At 40.0% G+C, this 23,383-nt stretch overlaps 2 protein-coding genes across 2 annotated transcripts; both read left to right on the top strand.

Moving 5' to 3' along the window:
- The first annotated feature begins 64 nt into the window (after nt 1–64).
- On the top strand, nt 65–5,329 carry col19a1 (collagen, type XIX, alpha 1). The gene is made up of 7 exons (XM_078176154.1): nt 65–934; nt 1,083–1,156; nt 2,009–2,095; nt 2,414–2,546; nt 2,799–3,195; nt 4,558–4,641; nt 5,237–5,329. Exons 1-7 carry the CDS (start codon nt 918–920, stop codon nt 5,306–5,308), a joined length of 864 nt encoding a protein of 287 aa, XP_078032280.1. The 5' UTR covers nt 65–917; the 3' UTR covers nt 5,309–5,329.
- col9a1b (collagen, type IX, alpha 1b) lies at nt 4,965–22,732 on the top strand. The gene is made up of 32 exons (XM_033612622.2): nt 4,965–5,175; nt 5,669–5,731; nt 5,837–5,872; nt 5,975–6,037; nt 7,014–7,067; nt 7,867–7,902; nt 8,084–8,107; nt 8,217–8,270; nt 10,966–11,019; nt 11,239–11,271; nt 11,359–11,415; nt 11,516–11,569; nt 14,004–14,057; nt 14,164–14,217; nt 14,352–14,405; nt 14,489–14,542; nt 14,653–14,706; nt 14,799–14,852; nt 15,370–15,423; nt 16,070–16,114; nt 16,214–16,267; nt 16,355–16,408; nt 16,509–16,562; nt 17,536–17,607; nt 17,789–17,824; nt 17,933–17,977; nt 18,112–18,144; nt 18,237–18,383; nt 19,661–19,715; nt 20,668–20,856; nt 20,973–21,050; nt 21,733–22,732. The coding sequence occupies exons 1-32, from the start codon at nt 5,101–5,103 to the stop codon at nt 21,927–21,929; spliced, it is 2,040 nt and encodes a 679-aa protein (XP_033468513.1). The 5' UTR covers nt 4,965–5,100; the 3' UTR covers nt 21,930–22,732.
- Nucleotides 22,733–23,383: the final 651 nt, after the last annotated feature.

Below are 23,383 nucleotides of genomic sequence, written 5' to 3'. Positions count from 1 at the left end.
CTTTGTGTTTCATTCTCTGTGTGCATGTCTGAGTAACCAGGCCTGCTATGACTTGGCTTATTGCATCCTGCCAACAAAAGTGGACTTTTGCTGTTATGTCCAGTAAGCTATTTGTCACTTTAACACAAGTGATGATGAATAGCAGGCTACGTTGAGGAAATGTGAGGGAAGGACATTAACGTACAATCAGCAGTTTCATTTCTTATTTCCTTGCACTGATGTTTCCAAATTCTTACAAAGAAGTCCCTATGAAAACATGATGAAATGCTGGGTTTCCTGATAATAAATACAGTGCATTTCAATGGATTGTGGGTGTTATCACTACACTGAAAGATACAAGTCATCCACCTTGTTTAGGGAATTGCCTCCTTATAAAAGGATGAGAATTCCTTTTCTGCCTCTTGGTCTGACAGAACAAACACAGCTTGAATAGCCTCTTAGTCAGCGTCTCTTGATTTTCAGTTTGGGCTGCACTGGAAACAATCTGTCTGAATACTGTGCAACCATAGAGATTACAGAGAATGCAGATCCCAAGAGCTGGGCAAATAAAGTCACCGCAGGGTAACATTATCTTTTTCGAAGCTAATGTACTTGGTATTACTCATGCACAACCATGGAAATAGAACTACAAATGGGGTACAATACTGTGACTGTGCTTTTGAAAAAACATTAACATTAAATGCAAAGTGGGTGCAGGAAAACTCCAGTGGAATGTAAAGTTGACACTCTGGAAACTGTTGACACACTCCCCCAAATAAATGACAACAGTCAAGCCTATAAGAGACCCCTCGCTGTGACCTGAAGGTTTTCACTCCTGCTGAGGAGGAAACTATCCAGGGTCTTGTTCTCTCCTGGAAGCCAATCTGTAGAAACATCCAGCAACAGGTGCCTCTTTCATTTCCAGATCAAGATATGAAATGGGAGAAATCAAAAGGTAAATGATTTATTTTAATCGCGAGCTTGTGAGTAATGTGACTTGATTGATGACAATTCAGTCTGGCAGTTAAATCTACAATGACAGCCACAATGCAAACCAGTGAATGTCTAACTCAGACTGCATATTTTTTCTGCTTGCATTCCAGAAATATCCTTCTGTACACATTGTGCTGCTGCTATGTGATCCCACAGTATCTTTGCACAGGGCTTCATTCTCAGAGTAAGTAGTAAAATAATGTAAACATCTCATTTTAAAAGACTTTTCAACAGTAAAGAAACAAAAGTACCAGTGCAGTGCATTGCAGCTAAGGTGAGTTGTGTTCACTTGCATGCCAATTACCAGTGTATGCCAAACCACTACATAAATGTGCATTCTTTTCTTTAATGCATAATGCAATGAAGTCTGTGGAGCTCTCTTAGCTTTTTCATGTTGCAGACCACCTTTGCAGCTGACTAACTCTGCTAATATAAGGTGCTTATTATAGGACTACACTGTTTCTTTTCCATGAGGCGTTTACATTATTCCGTCTTCCCTCTGTACACACTGCTTCTCTTATCTATATTTTATGACATGTATCCTGTGTGGGTTTGTGTAGTAGCACTAACATTGCTGGGTTAGGCAGTCCAGCTGTGTGCCTGTATATAGATACAACTGTGCAATTAAATGGTAAGACCCAAATACACTGATCAATACAACACTGACAAAGCATTACAGTGTAGCATTACAGTATGAACCCTGAGTCATGTGGAAAGTGTCAGATGTTAAATGCAGTGCTGGCAGCCTGCTTTGCAAATGTAAGAAGGAAGAATGTGTCGTATGTGAAGCATTTCTTCAAACTTGATAAAGACCTTTAACTTCCTGTCCAGATGTGTAAAACAGGCAAATGTAGAGCTGAAGTGTTAAAGAGGAAACCACAAACAGCCAGAGATAGCCTAATATTTATTCAAGGCAGCGGTGCAGCTTTCCAAACACTGAGCTTTTATTCCCTCCACACAATACACACACACTCACAGACAAACTCTCCCTCTCTCTTTGACTACTAACGTGCTGCTTTCTGTTTCCACCTTGCAGCTGTGAGATTTTCATCTCAAGTTGGTGTTCACAGGGAGCAGCAGTTCATGTGCCCCCAGATCAGCATCGGGGAGGATCATTTCCCAGGTGGATGCACAGAAACTAAGCACAGTTTGCTTTTTTATTTGTTGACATTTGCCCTGCCCATACATGAGAAGACTACACAATGCTATTAGTCCCATACAAAGACATATATTACTGCAAAACAAATATGCAGATCCTGTATGTCTGTGAAACTGCCTGTTGGTTGAAACTTGAATATAAACACTTGTTTTCAAATAATCATTAGAGCACCACAATAAGAATTTACTAAGTTCTTCACCATGGAGTAGGAGCTACACAAGGTCCTACATGACCTCTAAGATGATTTTGCATTTAACCTCTCTTTTGTCCCTGTACCCTCAGGGTTTTACATCATGTCCCAGTTCCACATCGCTGAGCTGGCAAGGAGAGGCACTGTTAAAAAGGTTCCTGGATCATCTCCTCAGCATGTTGCTTATCAAATAGGCCCAGCATTCAACTTCAGGATCAACACAAGGTGGGTAAACTGCAGGGGGTTAAAATGGACTTACATGAGTGAACACTGACATCTTGTGGTTAAGATGGTATGATGCCATTTACCTGTCCATGGTCCTGAACATCAGAGCCTGACCTCACCTGTGCCATCATACTCCTTCTGTAATACTACTTAAAAATATACCACACAAATATGACACCATAAATGCTTATTGGTACACTGATTTTTAATCGAAAATGGAAGCTGGGGGTTTAATAATCCTCTATGTTTCAGATCAGCTTATCCCCTGGGGCTGCCGGAGGAGTTTGCATTTGTGGCCGTGCTGCGCATGAGTGACAGCACCATCAGTAAGAAGTGGAATATCTGGCAGATGCAGGATGTGAATGGCAACGAGCAGCTGGCTGTCAGATTCAACGGGGAGTCTAAGTCTGTGGAGTTTAGCTTCACAGGGCTGGACTCCGGGAGGCAGGCTATTGCCTTCAGCTCCCTGGCTTTTCTTTTCAATGATCAGTGGCACAAAGTCCTGCTACATGTCAGCAGGCGCTCTGTGGCGCTTTTCGTGGACTGTGTCATGATCGGTTCCCAGAATATACCACCCCGACAAAAAGTCAGTCTGGATGGCTTCACGTTGATAGGAAAGCTCAAGGACAACCCAGTGATGGCAGTTCCGGTACGTCTATTGTAGCACAAAGTACAGCTTTTTTGCACCTAAGCAGGACCTAAGCTATACATTTAGTTTTACCACAGTATACAACATTAAAGTTCGCCCACTTTCATCATCCAGAGGAGGGAGACTGGGCACTGGTGAAAGAAATCCCATTTCTCAAGCATCTAAAGCAATAACACTGGTAGACAATTTACAATATCCATTTTGTGACATTTGCTCACAATATATGACAGATTTTATTTTTTTAATGAATGTGACAGATTTTCTTACTAACACACAGTATAGTGACATCTTTGTCGTTTCTTAAAATCTTATTTACTAATTTTCCATGAAAGTTTTGTGCTCCATTTGTGCTTGTAATTGCTTGACCCCACTCTTTCCCATTTACTACATTTTGAAGTGAATGTGAGAAAATATTATTTGGAGTATTTCTCGTGTTATACTGAGCACAAAGGTACAAAGTGCTTGTCAACGGAGTAGTACCCTCTAAAGGCCAAATTTGTACCGTTTTCAAGGGTACATTTTTGTAGAGCATTTAGGTCAATTTTTGCCCCCATAGGGTACAAACTACCAAAGCACAAATATGTACCCTTGTTATGGGTACACTAGATGTACCTTTGAGGGTACTGCCCCAGTGACAAGCTGCTGGACCCCTAAAGGTACAAATTTTGCATATTACAGTGTATTTGTGTGTCCTTCCACAATAAAGTACCTCTTTTAAAAGCTTTTTATAAGGCGCACTTGTAGAGGTGACATGTAAACATTTAAATGCTGACGAGTTATTGCAGCAGTAATTATAAATATAGGCTATAATTATGCATGTACTCTCAGCAGAGTAGTTTCTGCTCGTAGGTTTCTTTCAGGCGTGCCATGCAAAAGTTTGGGAATCCCTGCCATTTCTCACTCCTCTGTTTGAGCAGTTGAAGTCTCCTTTGTCTCCGTTCAGGCTTTACCGACAAATATGTGGAATTTGTTGCAGGTTGTGGTGAAGAATACAAGCTGTGCTCAGACTAAACCATCCTGCAGTATCACACTATGCAGCGCAGGTGCATGGCTTTCAATGATTTGGGCGCATGTGCGCAATTACGCACGAAAACATATCCTAATATGACGTTATGTTCACCAGCTTTGGCCACATTATAACTTGGATTTAAGCGTTTAAAGCACACAGTAACGTTTCGATAACATGTAAGATTGCAACCAATTGTGTAAGCCTGTTTTCTGCTTTTCACCGTGTGCTCTGCGGGAAATCCAGAATTGGGAATCGTTATTGCAAAAATGGTGGTGCTATGCTAATTTATTGTTTTCCTTCTCTCTCTCTCTCTCTCTCTCTCTCTCTCTCTCTCTCTCTCTCTTTAAATAAAGTTTGAACTCCAGTCAATGCTTATCCACTGCGACGTGACGCGAGCCCGGACAGAGCCTTGTTATGACCTCCCAGCCAGGACATCGGTAAGAAGAAATAAAGTAACACGATAATTGCACTTTATAGAGGGGGGAATCAAGCAGCATCCAAACTGTGTGCGTAAAAGCGCAGTTTTGACCAATAGTTTATTGCATCTTTGTGTTGCCAGCAGGAGAATTTTTTGATTACAGTGCAACTCAAATTTGTTCCAAATAACCTATAGTTTAATAAAATCATCATCAGAGCTTGAATAACCCGCTGCCCCTGCCTATTGGTGGTGTCTGCGCCTTGGCCCCTCCCCGCCGTGTCCCCCCTGCAAACCCTCCAATCCCTTCCTGTAACCAAACATTGTATGAATATACATGAGCCCCTGATGGTTATGGGACCTCGGACGGTCTAGATAGCTGAAGCGGATTCAGTTGGGTTGTTTTGTCGGGGGCTCCTTCAACCCAACAAATCCCAGAGAAAGGACTACAACTCTTACCTTTCCTGCCCACGGGGAGATCATGGCTCGGGCCCCCAGCGCTAGAGGGCCACTTTTGGTTCTGCTTTTGCAGCTTGTCCTTATCTGCTCTGCTCAAGTAAGAATTATGTTTGTCTCTCTCTCCTCTCTTTCTCTGATGTCTGTGTTTGTCTCTGTAGACTGAGGTGACAGAGGTGCAGGTGAGTGTTCTCCTCCTGCTCATGCTAAACAACAAAATATGTTTTATATAATATTTTTTTATGCAAAGATGCAGAGATTGTTTCATCTAGTAACTTTACTGGACATTTGTCAGAGAAAACATGTCAAGGATGCAAGTCTTGTCAAGTCTCCTTTTTAAACCTTTCCTCCTTCAAAGTGTTGTCTAATGCTGATGAATTCTGCAATCAGAAATCATCTCGATGCACTTCATGTTATTTCAGTGTATCCTAGTCACAGTCTTGTCTTGTAGCAACATACAATCAAGTGGTGCACCTGTTCTCATTCTTTCATATTGTCTGTACAGCAGTGTGTCAGTATTTAAATAATAAGTAGGGTCACTTTTAGAGATTGAAGCTGATTATTTGTTATCATATTATCATTATTTTACTCAGAGGAACCAAGGACCTCCAGGCCCTCCTGGACCTGCAGGTGTCCCTGGAGTTAATGGAGTTGACGTAAGTGCTTTCACCTCTCTTAACATTTTCCATATAATTGCAGAAACTCTGCAAAAAAACTTTTCTATTTTCTCACTTTAAAGCATTAAATCTTTTCGGTTTTAGGGGGAGAGGGGAGTGGATGGCGAGGATGGAGTTCCTGTAACTATAACATTTAATTAATTAAAAATAAAGTAATGGATTGCTTGTCATTGTAGGGCTTTTCACTGAATTATGTGTGTATGTGGAACCTTTTTCTTTTAGGGACCTGATGGAGATGCAGGTAAACCCGGCTCTTCAGGATTACCTGGAATTCCTGGAAATGATGTGAGTACTTTTTTATATATATTCCATATATTTTACATGTGACATGCGACTAAAAAGCCCGCAAGAGGGTGGAACTACAAAGAGTGATCCTCCCACCACGTAGGTTATGTTTGCACTCATTAGTGACCAATGAAATTTCAGATTTAGCAGGCATGGTGGGGAAATGCGTGCAAAAATGTGAGGAATTCATTAAACAGGATGAACATGCCCAAATTTCCTTTGTAGCAGGGTAAACCTGGGCCTGAGTGTAATTAACTTTGCTCCCTAGAGTTTAAAGGAGGGTTAGGAAAACATCCAAAGGCAATACTGGTGCTGATGATAGACTGACAAAGAGGGGCTGTAGATGAATTTAGTTCACCTTAAAGGATAAGGTAGACAAAGTATGAGTTTCAGAATGTGTTGTTATAAACTATCATGAACTTTATTTGTTTTATGCACTATGGTACATGCCCCGTTATACCTCAACACATCTATGAGGGCTCTGAGAACAATAGCAGCTTTGTTGGTCTGCCTCTGTTGGTATCTCCTGTTGAGAATCCTCAAAACAGTGTGGAATGATTTCTTTCAGTGCGCTTGTTTGAAATGAGCCAGAGGAATGTTGCTTTCTGCTCAGTCTGCAGTCTGGGAGTTTTGCCCTCTGCCCTGGCGCTGACTTTTTCTGTGTGTCTGTGAAGTTAAACGCACCCTCGCGGACGTCATGATGTGCTCAGAAACAGAGCTTTGATTTTATTGTGACTGAAGAACGTTGAGCTGCTGTGCAGTATATATTGAAACACTCCTGAGGAGGGGGTGATAGTCTGGTTAATCCCACTTATGAATATGAAGGACTCCTCCCACTGGAGTATGACTAGGATGATGTAATACATGGAGATCTGATGCTGAGTTTAGAATATAAGGTGAAAACACATGAAATGCTCAAAGGTTTGTTATGATGTCTCTCCTCTGATGTTTCTCTTCTGATGTCTCTCCTCTGCAGGGTTTGATCGGCCCTATTGGAGATCCAGGGCCCGACGGTCCCCCAGGACAGAAAGTGAGTGACTAATGAGCCTTTGCTTTCCTGTTTCTGAGACTGTCAGTGAAATGGTGCCAAGCTGCTGTCCAGTCTTTTGGCAAGGCGGCGAGAGCCGCAGTGCATAAACCAATTCCTCATGACAAATGAGACTTAATCCTGCAAGTCTTCTGTGTAATCTCCGTGGGGAACGAAGCCCCAACATCGTTCCTCATTAGGCTAAACATTGCTGGGTCAAGTGTGCCCGGCACAGTCATGTGATGAGCTGGAGGAATGTTAACTTGGGCCGTCTGCAGGCTCACACAGCTCAATTTTACCTCAACACAGTATTTCAGTGTTTTTGTCAACACCTGTCTGTGTATGTAATTCAGGGATACTCAAATTGCTTTGCCCAGGGGCCACTTTTGCAAAATGACAGAAGACCAGGGGCCAATTAATAAACAACATAATAGTATTTATCAGTATATGAAATAAATGAATTTCCTGTTTTCAACCTTTTGATGTTTGAGCCTTGCACAGATCAGGTGTACACAGGGGTGATTCTAGGAATAAAGGACACCCGAAGCTGAGCTGTACCTCTGTTAGGGGTCTGAGGGACCCTCCCTTTTTGATAAACAACCTGTATTTTGGTGTTTTTTTATGGACTCTGGAACTTTATTTACATTCAGGGTACCAAAAAATGTCTAGTGTGAATCAATTTATTTTCATTGTGATTTAGAAAATGGTGGGCAGGCCACCTGGCACCCTATCACAGGCTAGATTTAGGCCACAGCCCAAAGTTGAGTATCAATGATGTAATGTATTTGTCTTTGTTGTTTAGGGTGAACCTGGAAAGCCTGGACCTCGTGGAACAGCTGTGAGTCGCATTTCCCCTCTATACCTGTCAGCCCAAGAATCAGATCAACCAAGATCATCTGAAACTGACTAAATATAGAAGCTGTATACATTTTATTGTTTAAATCTGTCTTGTCTCATGTACACCAAATTATTTATATATCTATATCACACTGAGTCATGCTGTAAATGTCTCTCCTCAGGGTGTTGGGCCAGATGGACCCCCTGTAAGTCACATCTTTATGCTACACAGCTAACACCACAGTTTGTAACAAATTATCTTTATCTTTTCTAAAAATGTGCTCATATTGAATGCCTGAATGTGACTTTGAACAGGGACCACCTGGGCCTGGAGGACTTCTGGGTGAAGTGGGAAAACCTGGACCACTTGTAAGTACAAAGTCTGTTTTAAATTAGGGAATACAGGCTAGAAAATACACTGCAGCATCAAATACTACCAGCATGCACACTGAGGTGGTGCCACTGTATGCTAATATTGGCCAGTGTTTGAACAGATGGGTATATATCTTCATGTTTCAGACATGGTAACAAAAAAGTGAAAGTCACTCCACTTCAAGCTGTTGTGAAAAGTATTGTAGCTGGAGGCACTTTCATTGGATACATCATTAACATCATTGAACATAATTTGATCTAAATATACCCTATGTATCTGCATTCTGCAGTACCATCTGTTGAAGTGCCAATACACTGAGGTGAAGTCCTTGAGCCCTCATAAATGAGAAAACACATTTGTGCACATACACACAAGAACAAAATAACACACACATGCTTGTACTTCTGTCTCATACCACCCTCATAATGGTAAATGGTAAATGGACTGCACTTGTATAGCGCTCTTCTAGTCTTCCAACCACTCAAAGTGCTTTTACACTACATGTTACAGTCACCCATGCACACACATATTCACACACTGGTGGCTGAGGCTACTATAAAAGGTGCCACCTGCTACTCAGTAACCATTCACATGCACTCACACACTGATAGAACAGCAACCAGGGGCAATTTGGGTTCATAATCTTGTCCAAGGATAGAGGAGGAGCCGAGAATCGAACCCTGGTCTTCGGTTGGTGGACGACCCTCTCTACCTCTGAGAAATAGCCGCCCTGCATTCCTTAGCCTTTAGCCCCTAGCCTTAACCCTACATATGCATCACCATATCTTTTTCTTTCATTCAATTCAGCACTTATTATAAGATCTTTTACCATAGTTAAGATCATTTATAATTAACTATACCATTATTTATTTATCTATTTATTGTTATATTTTTTTATTTTTTAAATCTCATCGGCATTCCTCAGGTTATTTCTCCAGAGACCCTGGGTAACTGGAGCATTGTTGATAAATAATAAAATTCCTGTCACCTCACATGTTCAGTGGCCCAGTAAACCCTAGGTTTTATCCCAAATTTTAAGTTATTGTCATCTTTTATGGAGCTCTTTTAACTCCTATCAGGGCCTATACAAGGAGATATTCAAGTATTTTTATGCTGCAAGTCCCTGAGAGCCTGTGCCCCTCGTAACGTTCTTTTCAGAGTGCTGTGTTTTAATCCTAACCTAACCTAAACCTAAATTGTGACCTGAACCTTGAAACCAAGTCTTAGCAGTCAAACAGGCCTTTCAAGAGGCGAGGACTGACCACAATATCCTCACTTTCCAAAAATGTCCTTACTCTGTTGCTTAAAAACATGTTCCGGTCCTCACAATGTGGCAAGTTCAAGTACACACACTCACACACGTATATACATACAAACACTGTGCATCACACACTGATTATATCAGTCAAAAATACTGTATTATACTTAATGGATGTTAAAACATTCCAACAAAGATGGATTCAGCTTCTTTATTTATTTTTTTTTCTTTTACGCTTTTACTTTTTAGAAATTGATTTATGGCTACAAAATGTAACACAAAATAAACAAATTATTCAGCATTTCATCTGACTAAATTGTTGCCTCTGGGTGTTTTTATTGGCTCCTTACAACCCAGAATGTATCTTTATAGGTGAGACTGACTTTTTAATTATTTTTATTTCAACTTTGCCCTTTGGCCATTAGTTGTCAGCATCAGCTTACACTGGATATCAAAGCATGTGTCATAGTACATTTGAACTAGCATCACCTCTGACTGTACCTGAAAATATGGGCTGAATATTTGCACATATAACAAGTGAGCTAGTTATAATTTATTTTCAGACTGGAATGCAAAATCAGTCTTTTTTTAAATTTATTTGATTTATCCTTTATTTAGCCAAGATGGTCCCATTGAGATACAGAATATCTAATCTGGTTCACATAAAAAACCCAGCAATTTAACATAATAGACCAAATACAATACATAAAAGCAACACAAGGGAAATAGTAAAAGAAGAGAGGCATACAGACCATAACAGCAATATCCATAACACATTCCACTGAGGTAAAAGATTATGTGCAACAGCAACATGTTTCCTCCAGGGCAGTTTGTAAAAAACCTTTAACAGTATTCAAAGAAGAAAGTACTTCTAAGGTAATGACATTTAGGAGCCAGTTCCATGCCCAGGGTGCATATAAAGAGAAAGCAGATTTATCAAGTCCTGAGCGCACCCTGGGAACATTTAAAATTGATTTGCAGATCAAGTGCAAAATGTGCTACTAGGAAAAGATAAATCTTACCAGCTAAAATCTAGCTGGGAAACTGAGTGGAATCTATTGTTTATCTTAAAGATATTTCTTGAAATACTGATTGTATTTTACCATAGAGGGCACTGATATAGAACAATATATTTCATTTTGGAAAACACAACAAATAAAATGTCAAAGCATCAAAATTCCAAAAGTATAACAGCCTCGCATTTAGAGTTTTCATCTGGCTTAAAGGTTGTGTAGTAAAGGGTGCCACTGTGACATAAAGTTATGCTTTTAGGCTAATTGCTATATTTTTGACAAGACATTTCCCAAGATACCGCCACAGCAGTTAAGCAAAGAAAAGCTTAGTCCATGCTAGGACTCCTAATGAGACAGTGGAGAGCCCGGTGCATTTATTCTCTTTGTGAAGTTTCTGACACATTTTATGTCTTTCCACAGGGGTCCATAGGTGTGAGAGGGCCACAGGGACCTCGTGGACCAACGGGGCCCAGAGTAAGTGACACAGATTTGCAAATGATTACATTTGATTCTACATTTCACAAGGGAAGGAGCATGATACAGACATGAGATTAATCTGGCCTTGTTGCTGATGTCACCACTGCACACTGCTTTCCTTTCTCTAGTGATTTACAAGCTCCTGAGATACATCATGATGTTGATAAATGACGTTATAAAAGCGTTAGCATGTATTTTTTTTCTCCTCAATTTCAGGGTGCAGCTGGGATGCAAGGCAGTGCCGACCTGGTAAAGCTTTGTTTTCTGGAGATTATGAGTAAGATTTTATTTTTTTAATCTAAATTTTTAAGAGTATTTTCTGACTTTAATGTTTAGTGTCCAGACTCTTGTCCACCTGGGGCCTCTGGACATCCTGGCCTTCCTGGCATGAAGGTGAGAAACACAGTTAAAGTGTATTTGTAAAATCACATTTGGGTACATGAAAATATAGTGTGTTTAATCAGTGCTGCTTTTATTTTCTGTATGTTTCAAGGGCCACAAAGGTGTAAAAGGTGAAGCAGGAGAACCTGGGAAACAAGGGCACAAGGTAAAATATGTTCCTGTTAGAGAAACTTGTATTTCTCGTCCAGTGAAGTGATTTAAACATCTACAAAGTGAGTTTATACACATATAAAACTGCATAAATAGTTGCTTAAAAAATATGAATTTCCCTCCACAACTGTCACACATGCTAAAACGGTCCACATCAGGAAATAAAATATACATGACATAAATGTGAAAAAGGGATTCCTGGCACCTTTGAGACAAGTGTTATTTGTGTTGCTCTATTTCAAGAGGAAGTGATACATGCCTGTGTGTAATGCCTCTGACTCCTTGTAATGCATGGAGGATGATTTATTTGAAATGATGTTCAAGCACAACTAGCCTCTCCCTGTAATGTGTCTATGCACTATATAAATGGTAATGAGTCTGGGCCTATCTGCCTTTATCACCCCACGCCAGGATATGATTTATTGTCAGTCTGCGCTCCGTCCCCGGGAATGATTTTCTCCTTCACTGAAAGTTTCCTGTGAGGGGCCTTTTGCCTGTTTTCCGCTCACAAATTCTCAAATATAAAGATGTTTACGGCAGAATAACCTGATGTTGTGCTGGGGTTGAACATAGAATAGAACAGAAGGATAATCAAATCTAAAATAAGTATCTAAAACGTTGCACTCTGGCAAAATTAGTGTGACCTAGTTACACACAAAAACATGCAGTGCTTCATTCTATATTTGAAATGAACAGACACAATCATATGTTCCAGTGATTACAAATCACATATAATATTATAAAAATCTATGACAATAAAGGAAGGCAGGAAGATTTTTGCCTTTTTTCATCAACCCATTTTTTTAAAAAAATAACTCAACACAGGGCTGGGCAAAATTTCAAAATGATATCAATGCTGTGATATGAGACTAGATATTGTTTTAGATTTTGAAATCATGATATTGTCAATGTTGTCTCCTGGTTTTAAAGGCTGCATTACAGTAAAATGTTGTCATTCTCTGAACTTACCAGACTGCTCTGACTGTTACATTATTTGTCTTTACACACTTAATCATTGTGTCCACATTAGAGATGATACTTTATTTATTAAAAATATGGTGATATATGATTTTCTCCCTAATTCCCAGAACTAATTCAACTGACTGTCATCCAGATATGGGACCAAGTTATTATTTTGCAAGTCCGAATTAAGTCTCAGGTCTCTGCATTCAAGTCCCAAGTAAAATCCCAAGTCTTAAACTTGAAGTTTCAAGCCCTAAACAAGTCGCAAAGAGCTCTTTGCAAAATATAATTAGTTAATTTAACAACTGAAAATAATGTATTAAATTAAATGGCTTTTTAAAATATATATTTATTTGTTAAACAAGATTGTTTAAACATTACTTAGCTGTTAAGCTAATGTTAGCTAGGCATTGGCTTGCTAACCATGTTAGTATGTCCATGTATAACCATGTAACTTCATATATCTGTAATGTTCATCTGTAACTTTTGACCTTTACATTTTGCAATTCATTTTTTGTGGACCATGACATAGTTTTTGTATATGAATGAAATTAAGTTAAATATTGAATTAAGCTTTAAAATTCGAAATTAAAGTTTGGTGTAATTTTTTCCAACTAGCGCTTAGTAACATAACATTTGTACTTCATGGTTAAGTGGATCTTGGGAATTAAGTGCTAACTTGCTGGGAATGAATAGTGTTAATGTTAGCTGATTCAGGAAATGAACTGATTCGTGGCACACTTTTCAAACAACATACTTTTAAATCTTGGGGCTTTAGAGCGGTATCACGTATTTTCAAGTCAACAGGCTCAAGTCCAAGTGAAGCCATATGTCATTGCTATTAAGATACAAGTCAAGTTACAAGTCATCTTTTATCTTGTCAGGTTGAGTCTAAAGTCATCAAGTTTGTGACTTGAGTCTGACTCGAGTCCAAGTCATGTCGCTCAAGTCCATTTCTGCTTTCATCATCATTTTTTTAGAGACTTTTTATGATGAAAACAAATGCTGACCCGTTCCATTGCTTTCATTTCTGTTTGTTGTGTAATATTGGTATTGTTTACATCTCTTAACAGCCAATTCTAATGCACATAATTAAAAGAAGAAATTGCCTTTTTAATGACAGAAAATGTGCGCAGCCTCATACCCAAGCCACTGTCTATCTTAATGGATATGCCTTCTCGGGTCTGCCACGGTGTCAGCATATCAATTATTTGTAATTTACAAAGCAGGAGAACGGTAATTCAGAGTTAATTCATCTGCTTTTTCCTCTCCTTGCAATCCATTAAAAAGTGAGTATTAAACACATTTCAGAATGGATCGCTCATTTTCTAATTAACACAGTTGATGGGAGCAGCATCTGTTTTCATTTTTCACTCTTATAATGAAGTTAAATTTGCTGTTCAGTGTTTCGTTTGATTGACTTTATGTTGTTTCGTGCTAATGTTGTTTCTCTTTTGTTCACTTAGGGTGAGGAGGGGGAACAGGGAGGTCCAGGGGAGGTCGGAGCCCAAGGACCAACGGTTAGATACAATAGTTATTATGAGAGTCTTTAGCATGTTAGCATGTCAGATTCTCTTTTTTTTTCTGCTCACTGATGCACCTGTTGCCGTCTGTTTGTCATTTCAGGGTCCTCAGGGAATTCGTGGAGCCATGGGAATGATGGGCCTCAAGGGAGAGATGGTAAGTGCTCCTATGATTGTTAGGCCTGTAGCACATTTCATATACGTCAAATTCTTTCTGAATTACTTGCAAATTGTTGCTTTTTAAACCTTTAAAGAGATTATAATACCTATTCTATAACTATTTTCTGGCAGGGAGCTCGAGGTCCTGATGGAGATCCAGGTCCCCAGGGTGTTGCAGGGGCAACTGTAAGTTTCCCAGTACAAATGCTTTTATTTTGGCAGCAAATACTGCGCATACGAGTAGTGAATGATTCAATGTGTTATTTCAGGGGGATCATGGCCAGAGAGGCGTGATGGGTGAGCCTGGGCCTAAAGGTGAAATGGTAAGTAGACACATAAATAACAGATATTTTAAGATGCAGGAAATAAACACTGATTCACTGAATTTGTTTTGAACAAAACTGACTAAATGTACCGTTACTTTGTTGTTCAGGGTGCTCAAGGGGCAAGAGGAATCTCAGGTCTTCCAGGTCCCAAAGGAGAGGCTGTGAGTGTCTGATCATTGCTACAAATAAAGCTTAAATGTTCTGACTTGTTTTCTGCAAACAGCTAATTTCATTTTTTGCTTTTTATTACCAGGGCTTGCCGGGTGTAGATGGTCGTGAGGGAATACCTGGGATGCCAGGAGCAAAGGTAAAATGTCATTTCTGTTCAGGAGGTTTTAAGTGGGAGCTGAATTACCCACAGATGTCTCTTCCTCACATCAAGTGATTAAAACTGCTAAAAACACTAAATAAAGCACATTAAAAATCAGTGTTTTTCTGACAGTCTCATCATGGAGGGGCTGCTAATTACAGTGACCATGCTAAACAGCAAATGGCCCTATTTAAAGCCAATGTTTGGTTTGTCCATTCTGGGCTACTGTAGAAACATTGCAGTGCATGAGGACTGTGGGCAAGGACCCACTCCCTATGTAGATATAAACGGCTCATACTAAGGTAACGAAAACACAATGGTTTCTTTTTTCAGCCAATTATACACTAAAGAAAGCATGCTTATGATATTATATTCCATTTCTACCAATATATCCTCCAACATCCTACAAACTGGATCTTTAATGCTACAGTTTATTATATTCCCATTAAGTCTTGGCTCTTTTGCTGTTAGGATTAGTATGAGCTTCATTCCTTGTCTGTCTGTTTCTCTGCAGGGAACCATTGGGAAGCCAGGCGTTCCTGGAGAGGTCGGACTTCAGGGGCTTCCTGTGAGTATGACCTTTGACCCCAAACTGACTGGCTCTGATTGGATGCACCTGAGTAAACTCCCCAGGAGCAGTTTAAAGCACCACAGCTCATGCATGCTGCAGTACAATACTCCTCATCTCTTCATCTGTATTGCAGTGACAAGCAGCAGTCATAATATTTTTATGTCTCATATTTTGTAATGTATAAATGATAGTTGACATTTGATACAAATACTATTGAATCCCAGCCCTCTTTGATATGATACACATTCAGCAGGCTGTGATGTGAGACAGTAATCACTGTCTTCCTCCGGCAGAGAAGTGAGAGCAAAGTTTTTCCAGCCCACTAATCTGTGATTAGTCTAATGAAAGGCACTAATGAGAATCAGTTGGCAAACATGAACAGCCCGCCTGTGGCTGCATTAAGAAAGATTTCGTGGGCGTAAAAGTCATCACCTGATTTAAATATCCGGATCACTTTTATCACCTTAAGCTTATTTGGGTCAAAAGCTCAAACCAAATGTATTTTTTATCCACCAAGAACTAATTATGCTCCAGTGTTTCTTTCAGCGAGGTGCACTTTCCTTAGGAGTGACACTGCCTGATATATATTCTTGCTTTGTTCTCCTATTGATGTATCTATTTAAAATGTTTTCTCTTTTTTTAGGGTTTGCCCGGTTCACCTGGGCCAAAAGGCTTGAGCGGCCCCAAGGTTTTTTGCTTCATCAATTATTAAATATCATTAGTTGTTTCTTGTATTCAGCTTCTTTTCTTGAATTGTAAAACATCTGCTATGCTTGCTTCTGCACAGGGAGATTCTGGTCAGCCAGGCCTTCCTGGGACAATGGGACCTGCTGGCAAAGCAGTAAGTATGAGCAACACATGTTGAAACACTGTCGTAATTTTCATCACCTCTGTTGTGTCACCGTGTCATTGTCCTGTCACACCTCAGGGTGAGCGCGGAGAGCAGGGGGAGGTGGGACCCTTCGGACCTATTGGTGAACCTGTGAGTATTTTCCCTGCTTGGATTTCTGTTGTCCTTTTTTTTTTTTTGTTGTTCATATGTTAATTTTCACTGTCTAATCATTTTCTCATCTTCCCTGCAGGGAGCCATAGGAGAGCAAGGCCCTGTGGGTTCACGTGGCAAGCCAGGTGCCAGGGTAAGTTATAAACACAAGAGTTGTAGAGCACAATTAAAGTTAGATTTTAAGTGATTGATCTTGATGTAAATGTATGTTTAGTTTTATTTAGTTTTAATGTGAATATTTTCTCTTTTTTTTTTAAATATTTTATTGAGTTTCACAAAAAATAGATTAGAGTTTATTATACAATTGTGCACAGCTTTTTCTGCCCACCCAGTCCTATTTCTTGACCTACCCTTTGCCCTATGGCACAGTGATGCCAAAATATTAAAATAAAATCTAATAACAGTAAATATGTAAAAGGGGGAGAGGAAAAAAGACAAGTTTTAAAAGTGAAATGGTTTGATTGACATGTTGATAGTAAGGAAGTTGTGTCATATCATATTACAATCTGCACTGGAAATCCAAACATTGCCACAAACACCAACCAACCAACCAACCAATAGTCCCTGAAGGTGCACCTCTTGCCATAAAATCCCCATGCCTTTATTTTGAAAACAAAGGTCTTATAAATAGCTTAGCTGCCAGTGTATATGCACTTTTGATACTTTGAATGAAAGAAGCTGAAAGAGGAGTGAAGCCTCAGAGTCCTGGCTGTTGTCTCACTGGAATGTCTCAGAGAATAGACCGAGGCTGGATCTCACATGAAGTCTATTTTCACAGTAAGGGGAGACCAGTAAGCAGTGGGCTGAATGAGGTCTCTGTTCTCCTGGCATTCCTCAGACAGTCACTCAGTGATCAAAGGGGGAATGGCACACACAAACATGCCCAAGAGAATCAGTAGCAATGGGTTATTTTACTATAACTTACAATACTATTGATATTTGAGCAACTTCAGCCATGTAAGCAGGTGCTGTGCTTTATGAAATATCTTAAAATAAAAGAGCAAAGTGCTTTACTGTGTGTTTTAAATGATGCTGTAGATCTTGATATACTTTATATAACCTTTTGTAGATGTCTCTGCTCATCAGTGCATGTTTATTTGTTGTAGGGACCCAAAGGTGATCCCGGCCTTCCTGGTCTCCCTGGTCCTTCTGGCCTGCCCGGGGTGAAGGGAGAGAGGGTAAGAAAGCACCACAGTCTCATTCAGAGACCTTTTCAGCTTCAGGACGATTGTCTTAAACAGAAAGAGAGAGATTAGTGCTCAGCATCAAACAGCTGATCAGCTCCCTCTAGTGTGGACAAACAGAATATTCACAGCACTCTGTAATGATCATTTAGATCGTTTGTTTTGTTTATTACAGGGAGAACGTGGAGAGCCAGGACCCAAAGGAGAGCAGGTGTGAAATCCTGATACTAAATATTAATTATCGCTTACTAGTAACGCTACATTCAAATAAGAAGGGGCTTGCTTTGGATAAATCATTTACAGACATGTGTTTTCATAGGGAGTACAAGGTGATGAGGGAAACCCTGGAGACAAAGGAGATACTGTAAGTTATTACACCAACACTGACAGTATTAATTTAAATTATTTGAACTATTCAACAATTCTATTCAGGATAAAATCTCACCAGAGTCCACTTGTCCTTCTTCACATCCTCTGTGTTTATAAATGGTGTTTTAGGGTGAGTCAGGAGAGCCTGGACCTAAAGGAGAGGTGAGTTCAGACTGGTTATTTTAACAGAGTTTTTCTGTGGTGTTAAACCTTTGAGAAAGTGCTGCAATTTTGGTACCTTATTTTCTGTTAAGGTTGGTAACCCTGGTGAGCCTGGCAAAAGAGGTCCTGAGGGAAGTCGAGGCCAGCCAGGCATCGAGGGGCCAGCCGGTACACCTGGACCACGGGGTATGCAGGGGAACAGGGGTTCACCTGGAGTCAGAGGGTCCCAGGGTCCTGCGGTAAGTCAAAGAAAAAACACTTCAAGGCAAAAGAGTTTGGAAATAGTGTCTGAGGATACTTACAATACCTGTGCAGCAGTATGACAGAGTGAGAAAGAAACAAGCAAGCAACCAAGTGTCTTTAACCAAAACTCTGAGGCCTAGAAACTTTGATTCAGTATTAAGACTTACAGAGGATAGACTTGTTACTAGTTAGGGTCAGCCGTTAAGATATAAGGGTAGCCTCCTGACTTTTGGAAGTATTTCTTCCCTAGGGGTTCAATCTGTGGGATTTAGTGACATCTAGTGGTGAAGTTGCAGACTGCAACCAACTGAAACTTTGATTGCACAACAGGGAAATTTGCTTATTACACCAACAGAGGAATAGTGCAAACAGGAAGCATCATTAGAAAGAAAAAAAACCACAAAGCAATACATAAGTATGTATCTGTAAAACAAAAAAAACCACATGTCAACAGCTTTAACAACAGCAAAACCAGTCCAGTTTATCCAGTCGTATGCTCAGTACTACCCAAACACATGCATTCTTGCTAAATTTTACTATTTAAAACACTTTTACAGAGACAGTGCAGGCACTACTCATACATAGGTGACACTGTTAGCAGAAGTGTTATAAATGCATGTATTTGGGAAGTACTGAGCATACAGCTGGATAAATGAGACTTGGTTTATACTGCACAAGTTGTGTGAGAGTTTGTAAATAGATGTTTTTATATAGTTTTGCCGTTGTTAAAGGCAGTCCCCTATGACTTAAACTCATCAAAGATGTCTGACTTTTTTGGATTCTTCGTTCACCATGGAGGCATGCACGAAAAACAAAGTGTCCTTTAAGAATTCAATGTAACAGAGGGTGAGTAATTGATATACAAATGCTCATTTGGGGAGTGAAGTATTCCTTGAAAGTCTACTGAACATTCAAAAAATCGAGGCCATTAATAAGTCCCTCTGGGCAGAGTACTTCTCTCTGCACACTTTTATCTTTATATTCTGATGTCCTTCTCATAATTGTAACTTGGGCAAATACACTCTAAAACACCAAACCCTTATATTGTGCAACAGCGGGAATAAATTAAACTACACATACATGATGCTCTGAAAATACTGCTTCAATAAAACAGGTTTTATAAGCCCAGGAATAGTAGGATTTTCGCCACCCAAATAGGACAGAGACAGACATAGACAGAGCTGTTTTCACTTGATAACAGTGCTTTGGAGTCTTGTCATAAATGTTTAAGACACTGCCATGAAATCTATTAAGTCATCTTTTTTCCTTCCAGGGTAAAGAGCCAAGCGATCAGCACATCAAACAAGTTTGCATGCGAGTCATGCAAGGTAAGAACTGATAGACCTTTGACCCCATTTATCATTCCCTTGTGCCTCATTTCATGACTTTAATCTTTCCCAGAATGCCTCATTACACAACCACACATGGAGCCGCCCCTCCGTTGCCTTACTGATCCGGGCGGCTGCTCAATACTCTGAAGTTCAAAAAGGGATGGTCTCATAACCAAAACATGAAATAAGCTTCAGTCTTTGTTTATTTGATGGATGAAAGATTCCCCTTTCCGAGCTTTAGAAATGCTCCTCTGAAGTCACAACCTCTGTTCTCTTCATTCTGTTGCTCTTACGTCTTCACAACTCATCTCCCATACTCATGACTTTTTTATACCCAATGTGCTGAAAAATTAATTTCACCTCCAGCAGACCTGCTCTCCTCTGCTCCAAGCAAAGAGTCTGCCTGGAAAGGAAATCTTTTAAAAAAAGAGCAGTCGAGCAGCTGCTGCATGAATTTTCATCAGGAGCCGGAAAACCGGAATCTCGAGCGCAAAATACCATGCTGCAAGGAGCCACACGAGATTAATATTAGATCCTTTGCACCATGAACGTGAATTTCCTGTCACTGATTGCCTGAAATAAAGAGTATTATCTCCTTTCTGCTCAATTTACCGAGGCTCTATAGGAAAAGGTTGAAAAACAGGAGGAGCTCGAGGGACATCTTGACCACAGTTTCACCTCGCTCTGCCTCACTCTGACTCAAGTACAAGAGCTGTTGGACTATCTCTTCTATGAGAGTTGCTTTGGGCTTTAAAAAGGAGCCTTCTTATGCTACCACATGATTTCTAACAAAAGTGTTATGTATAAAAAAGTCCCTGCTAACTGTCAGCTACAACTGTTTGGAAACATTGGATGTCTTGGTGCCAGTTACACATCTGTTAAATTCATTACATTTAAATTCATTGAAGTTCATCAGGTTCACTATCTTCTCTCTGTTGTGCTCCAACAGAACAGCTGGCCCAGTTAGCTGCTAGTTTAAGAAGGCCAGAGTCTGGTGTAGCTGGTTTACCTGGAAGACCTGGACCTCCAGGACAACCTGGGCCTCCAGGAGACAATGGTTTCCCTGGGCAGGCTGGATCAAGAGGCCTCCCAGGACTTAAGGGGCCACCAGGAATGCTTGGAGCAAAAGGACCCAAAGGTAATGAATATATTGACATGTGTTGTTGTTTAGGATGACATGAGGGTATTTTACATACAGTAACACAATAAACTTGTTTGTACACAAATATCTTCATTACATAATATGTGTTACAGGTGAAATGGGAGACAGAGGCGCCAGAGGGCCTACTGCGCGAGGACCTAAAGGTCAGCCAGGACCTCCTGGACTTCCTGGTGAGTAAAATTTGCCCTTTAAAGGATTAATATAGCAGCAAACAACTATCTGCTATGTAAAGATATAGTAGAGTCATGGTATCCTGAGCAGTAATGATGTCAAACTCCCTTTGTGTTTGTTGTAATGTGAGCTTCTTTGTTCTGTTTTGTGGTAGACAGGCTGGCATGTTAGTGCATGTGAGTCCCCTGAATGTGTCCCACTAGCTAGCTAATCACCGCTGCTCTTTACTGTGCTGATACAGTGGTTACAGGCAGTTAGCACTGATAATAGTAAAGGCGTTGTTGTGAAAGCTTTGTGTCCACCCTCTGGTTTCCCTCTAGATTAACACTGTTTGCTTTGTTAGCACTGTTAGCTGCTAGCTGCCGGCTCAGCCACCTCCATGTTGAGAGCCATGTGCAGACAGTCCCAGCTCAGGTTCTGAATCATAGATATGAATGTTGTATACAGCTCCTTTAAAGGGTACATTTTTTTAAGTCCATCTTAAAACAGTACATGTATGTACATTCATTTTTTCCATCAAAATTGAGTGAGGATGTGTGTACAATATGTGTACAATATGTGTACAATAAAAACTCTTTGAGTGTATATAAAGGCTCACTGCATTAAGGTAGACTTGAAAAAATGTGAACCCATCCTTAATATCTAGCTACTGGCATCCTAAAATGAATTATGTGATCACAGGTGAGCCAGGCAAGCCTGGCTACGGTCAGGACGGTCGCGATGGGCAGAGGGGACCTCCTGGCATTCCTGGAATGCCCGGTGTCCCTGGGCCTCCAGGTGCAGCTGGTCCCAACGGTTACTGTGACCCATCAGCATGCAACCTCCAGCCGGGGGCCGCCCACCAGTCTCTGGATGTGAAGGGACCTGCAGGGAACTAAGAGCCACTCTGGCAGAGACAGAAAGACTGTTGGATTAACTTCCCTGAGCACACAACATTTTTCACACTTTCTTCCCAGGGGCTGCGGCTGGTATGGTGCCTTCCATCCATTAACCTCTAGTCTTGTGAGCATGTTTTGTGCCAGCTTCTTCATAAAAAACACAAAACATTGTTTTTTTTTTATGAGCTGCAAAAATCTGTCTTGTTCTGGTGTTTTTCTGTCTGAGAGATGTTTTGATCTTTTCAGGAAGGTGTGCTCACATTTCTGAAATGAAACGAAACGACCATGTTTGTGGCAATGTTTGTTTATCCCACTCTCCTTCTACCTTGTTGGCCATTTACAGTTTTTACCACATAAAACCTCCTCCACATTACCACAGAACATTTCAAATTATCACCCAAATCAAATCAGGGTCAGGACGTCTCATTCAAGTGCCTTTTTCAAACATTTTGTTCTGTATGTGCTAATTTACCAAAGATTAACCTGCTGAAACCCAGTTTTTAAATATGAAAATTCCATGTCTGACTGTCTTTAGCCCCGCAGTTCAAAATAAAAAGGAGAGAGGATGAAAATGTCATCAAGTCACACTGACTTCAGTTTGTTGAAAGTGTTGTAAATCTGTATAAAAAATGTTTTAATTGTGGTTAATTATATTTCCTACAAAACAACCTGATGTGAGATTTTGCCTCATTGTACAGAATGACAACACAGTGCAGTCGTGCATATGTGAAAAAATATTTTCACAAAGAGGGAGACCCTCATTAATGTTACAAATAAAGAAAACAACACGACTTGTTAATTTATGCTGTATACTGGTATAATTCTGTGATATGATACTGTATGTTGTGAAGAAGTTTGATGATCATTGTAGTTTGCCAAAACCTAGAATAAAAAAACATCATAGTTGACAAAACAATCACAGCTCATCATCCATTTAGTAGCTATTCTTCACCTTTCGATCACATCACATGATCTTCATCAGCAGATGGAGTTCACCTGTTGTCACAGAAATGTAGATGCTAAAATTTTCCTCTTTTCTGTGCAATTTTAGGATTTCTAGTCTACTTTTTATCATCTGCATTTCCATGACAACTAGGCAAACTCAAGCTCAAGCTTGCAAGTTCCAGAACAGCTACTTAATGGACCTTAAGGTGAGATTCTTTTGTCAAAAGCTGTTGGCAAGATCAAAAATGAACTTTGAAACTCAAATTATCACGTTGATTACAATGTTTTATTCAAAATAGCTTTTAAACATATCTTTGCATTTTTAATTCATACTGTTTAACTAACTTTTCCATTTTAAAGACAACCTGACTGTGAGGGCTCAAGCACACCTTCAAGTTCTTGTAGACAGGTAGACAGGTGTGTGTGTGAGATATCCTCCATGGGGAAGAGAGAAGAGAATTCCTGCACTCTCATTTAACAACATTTTGGATGTATTTCTAAAATAAAGT

This window comes from Epinephelus lanceolatus, chromosome 17 (assembly GCF_041903045.1).
Source record: "Epinephelus lanceolatus isolate andai-2023 chromosome 17, ASM4190304v1, whole genome shotgun sequence".
In the NCBI taxonomy this organism is placed as follows: domain Eukaryota; kingdom Metazoa; phylum Chordata; class Actinopteri; order Perciformes; family Serranidae; genus Epinephelus; species Epinephelus lanceolatus.
Note: the sequence above shows the minus strand (reverse complement) of the source record. Positions and strands in the feature narration are given on the sequence as shown.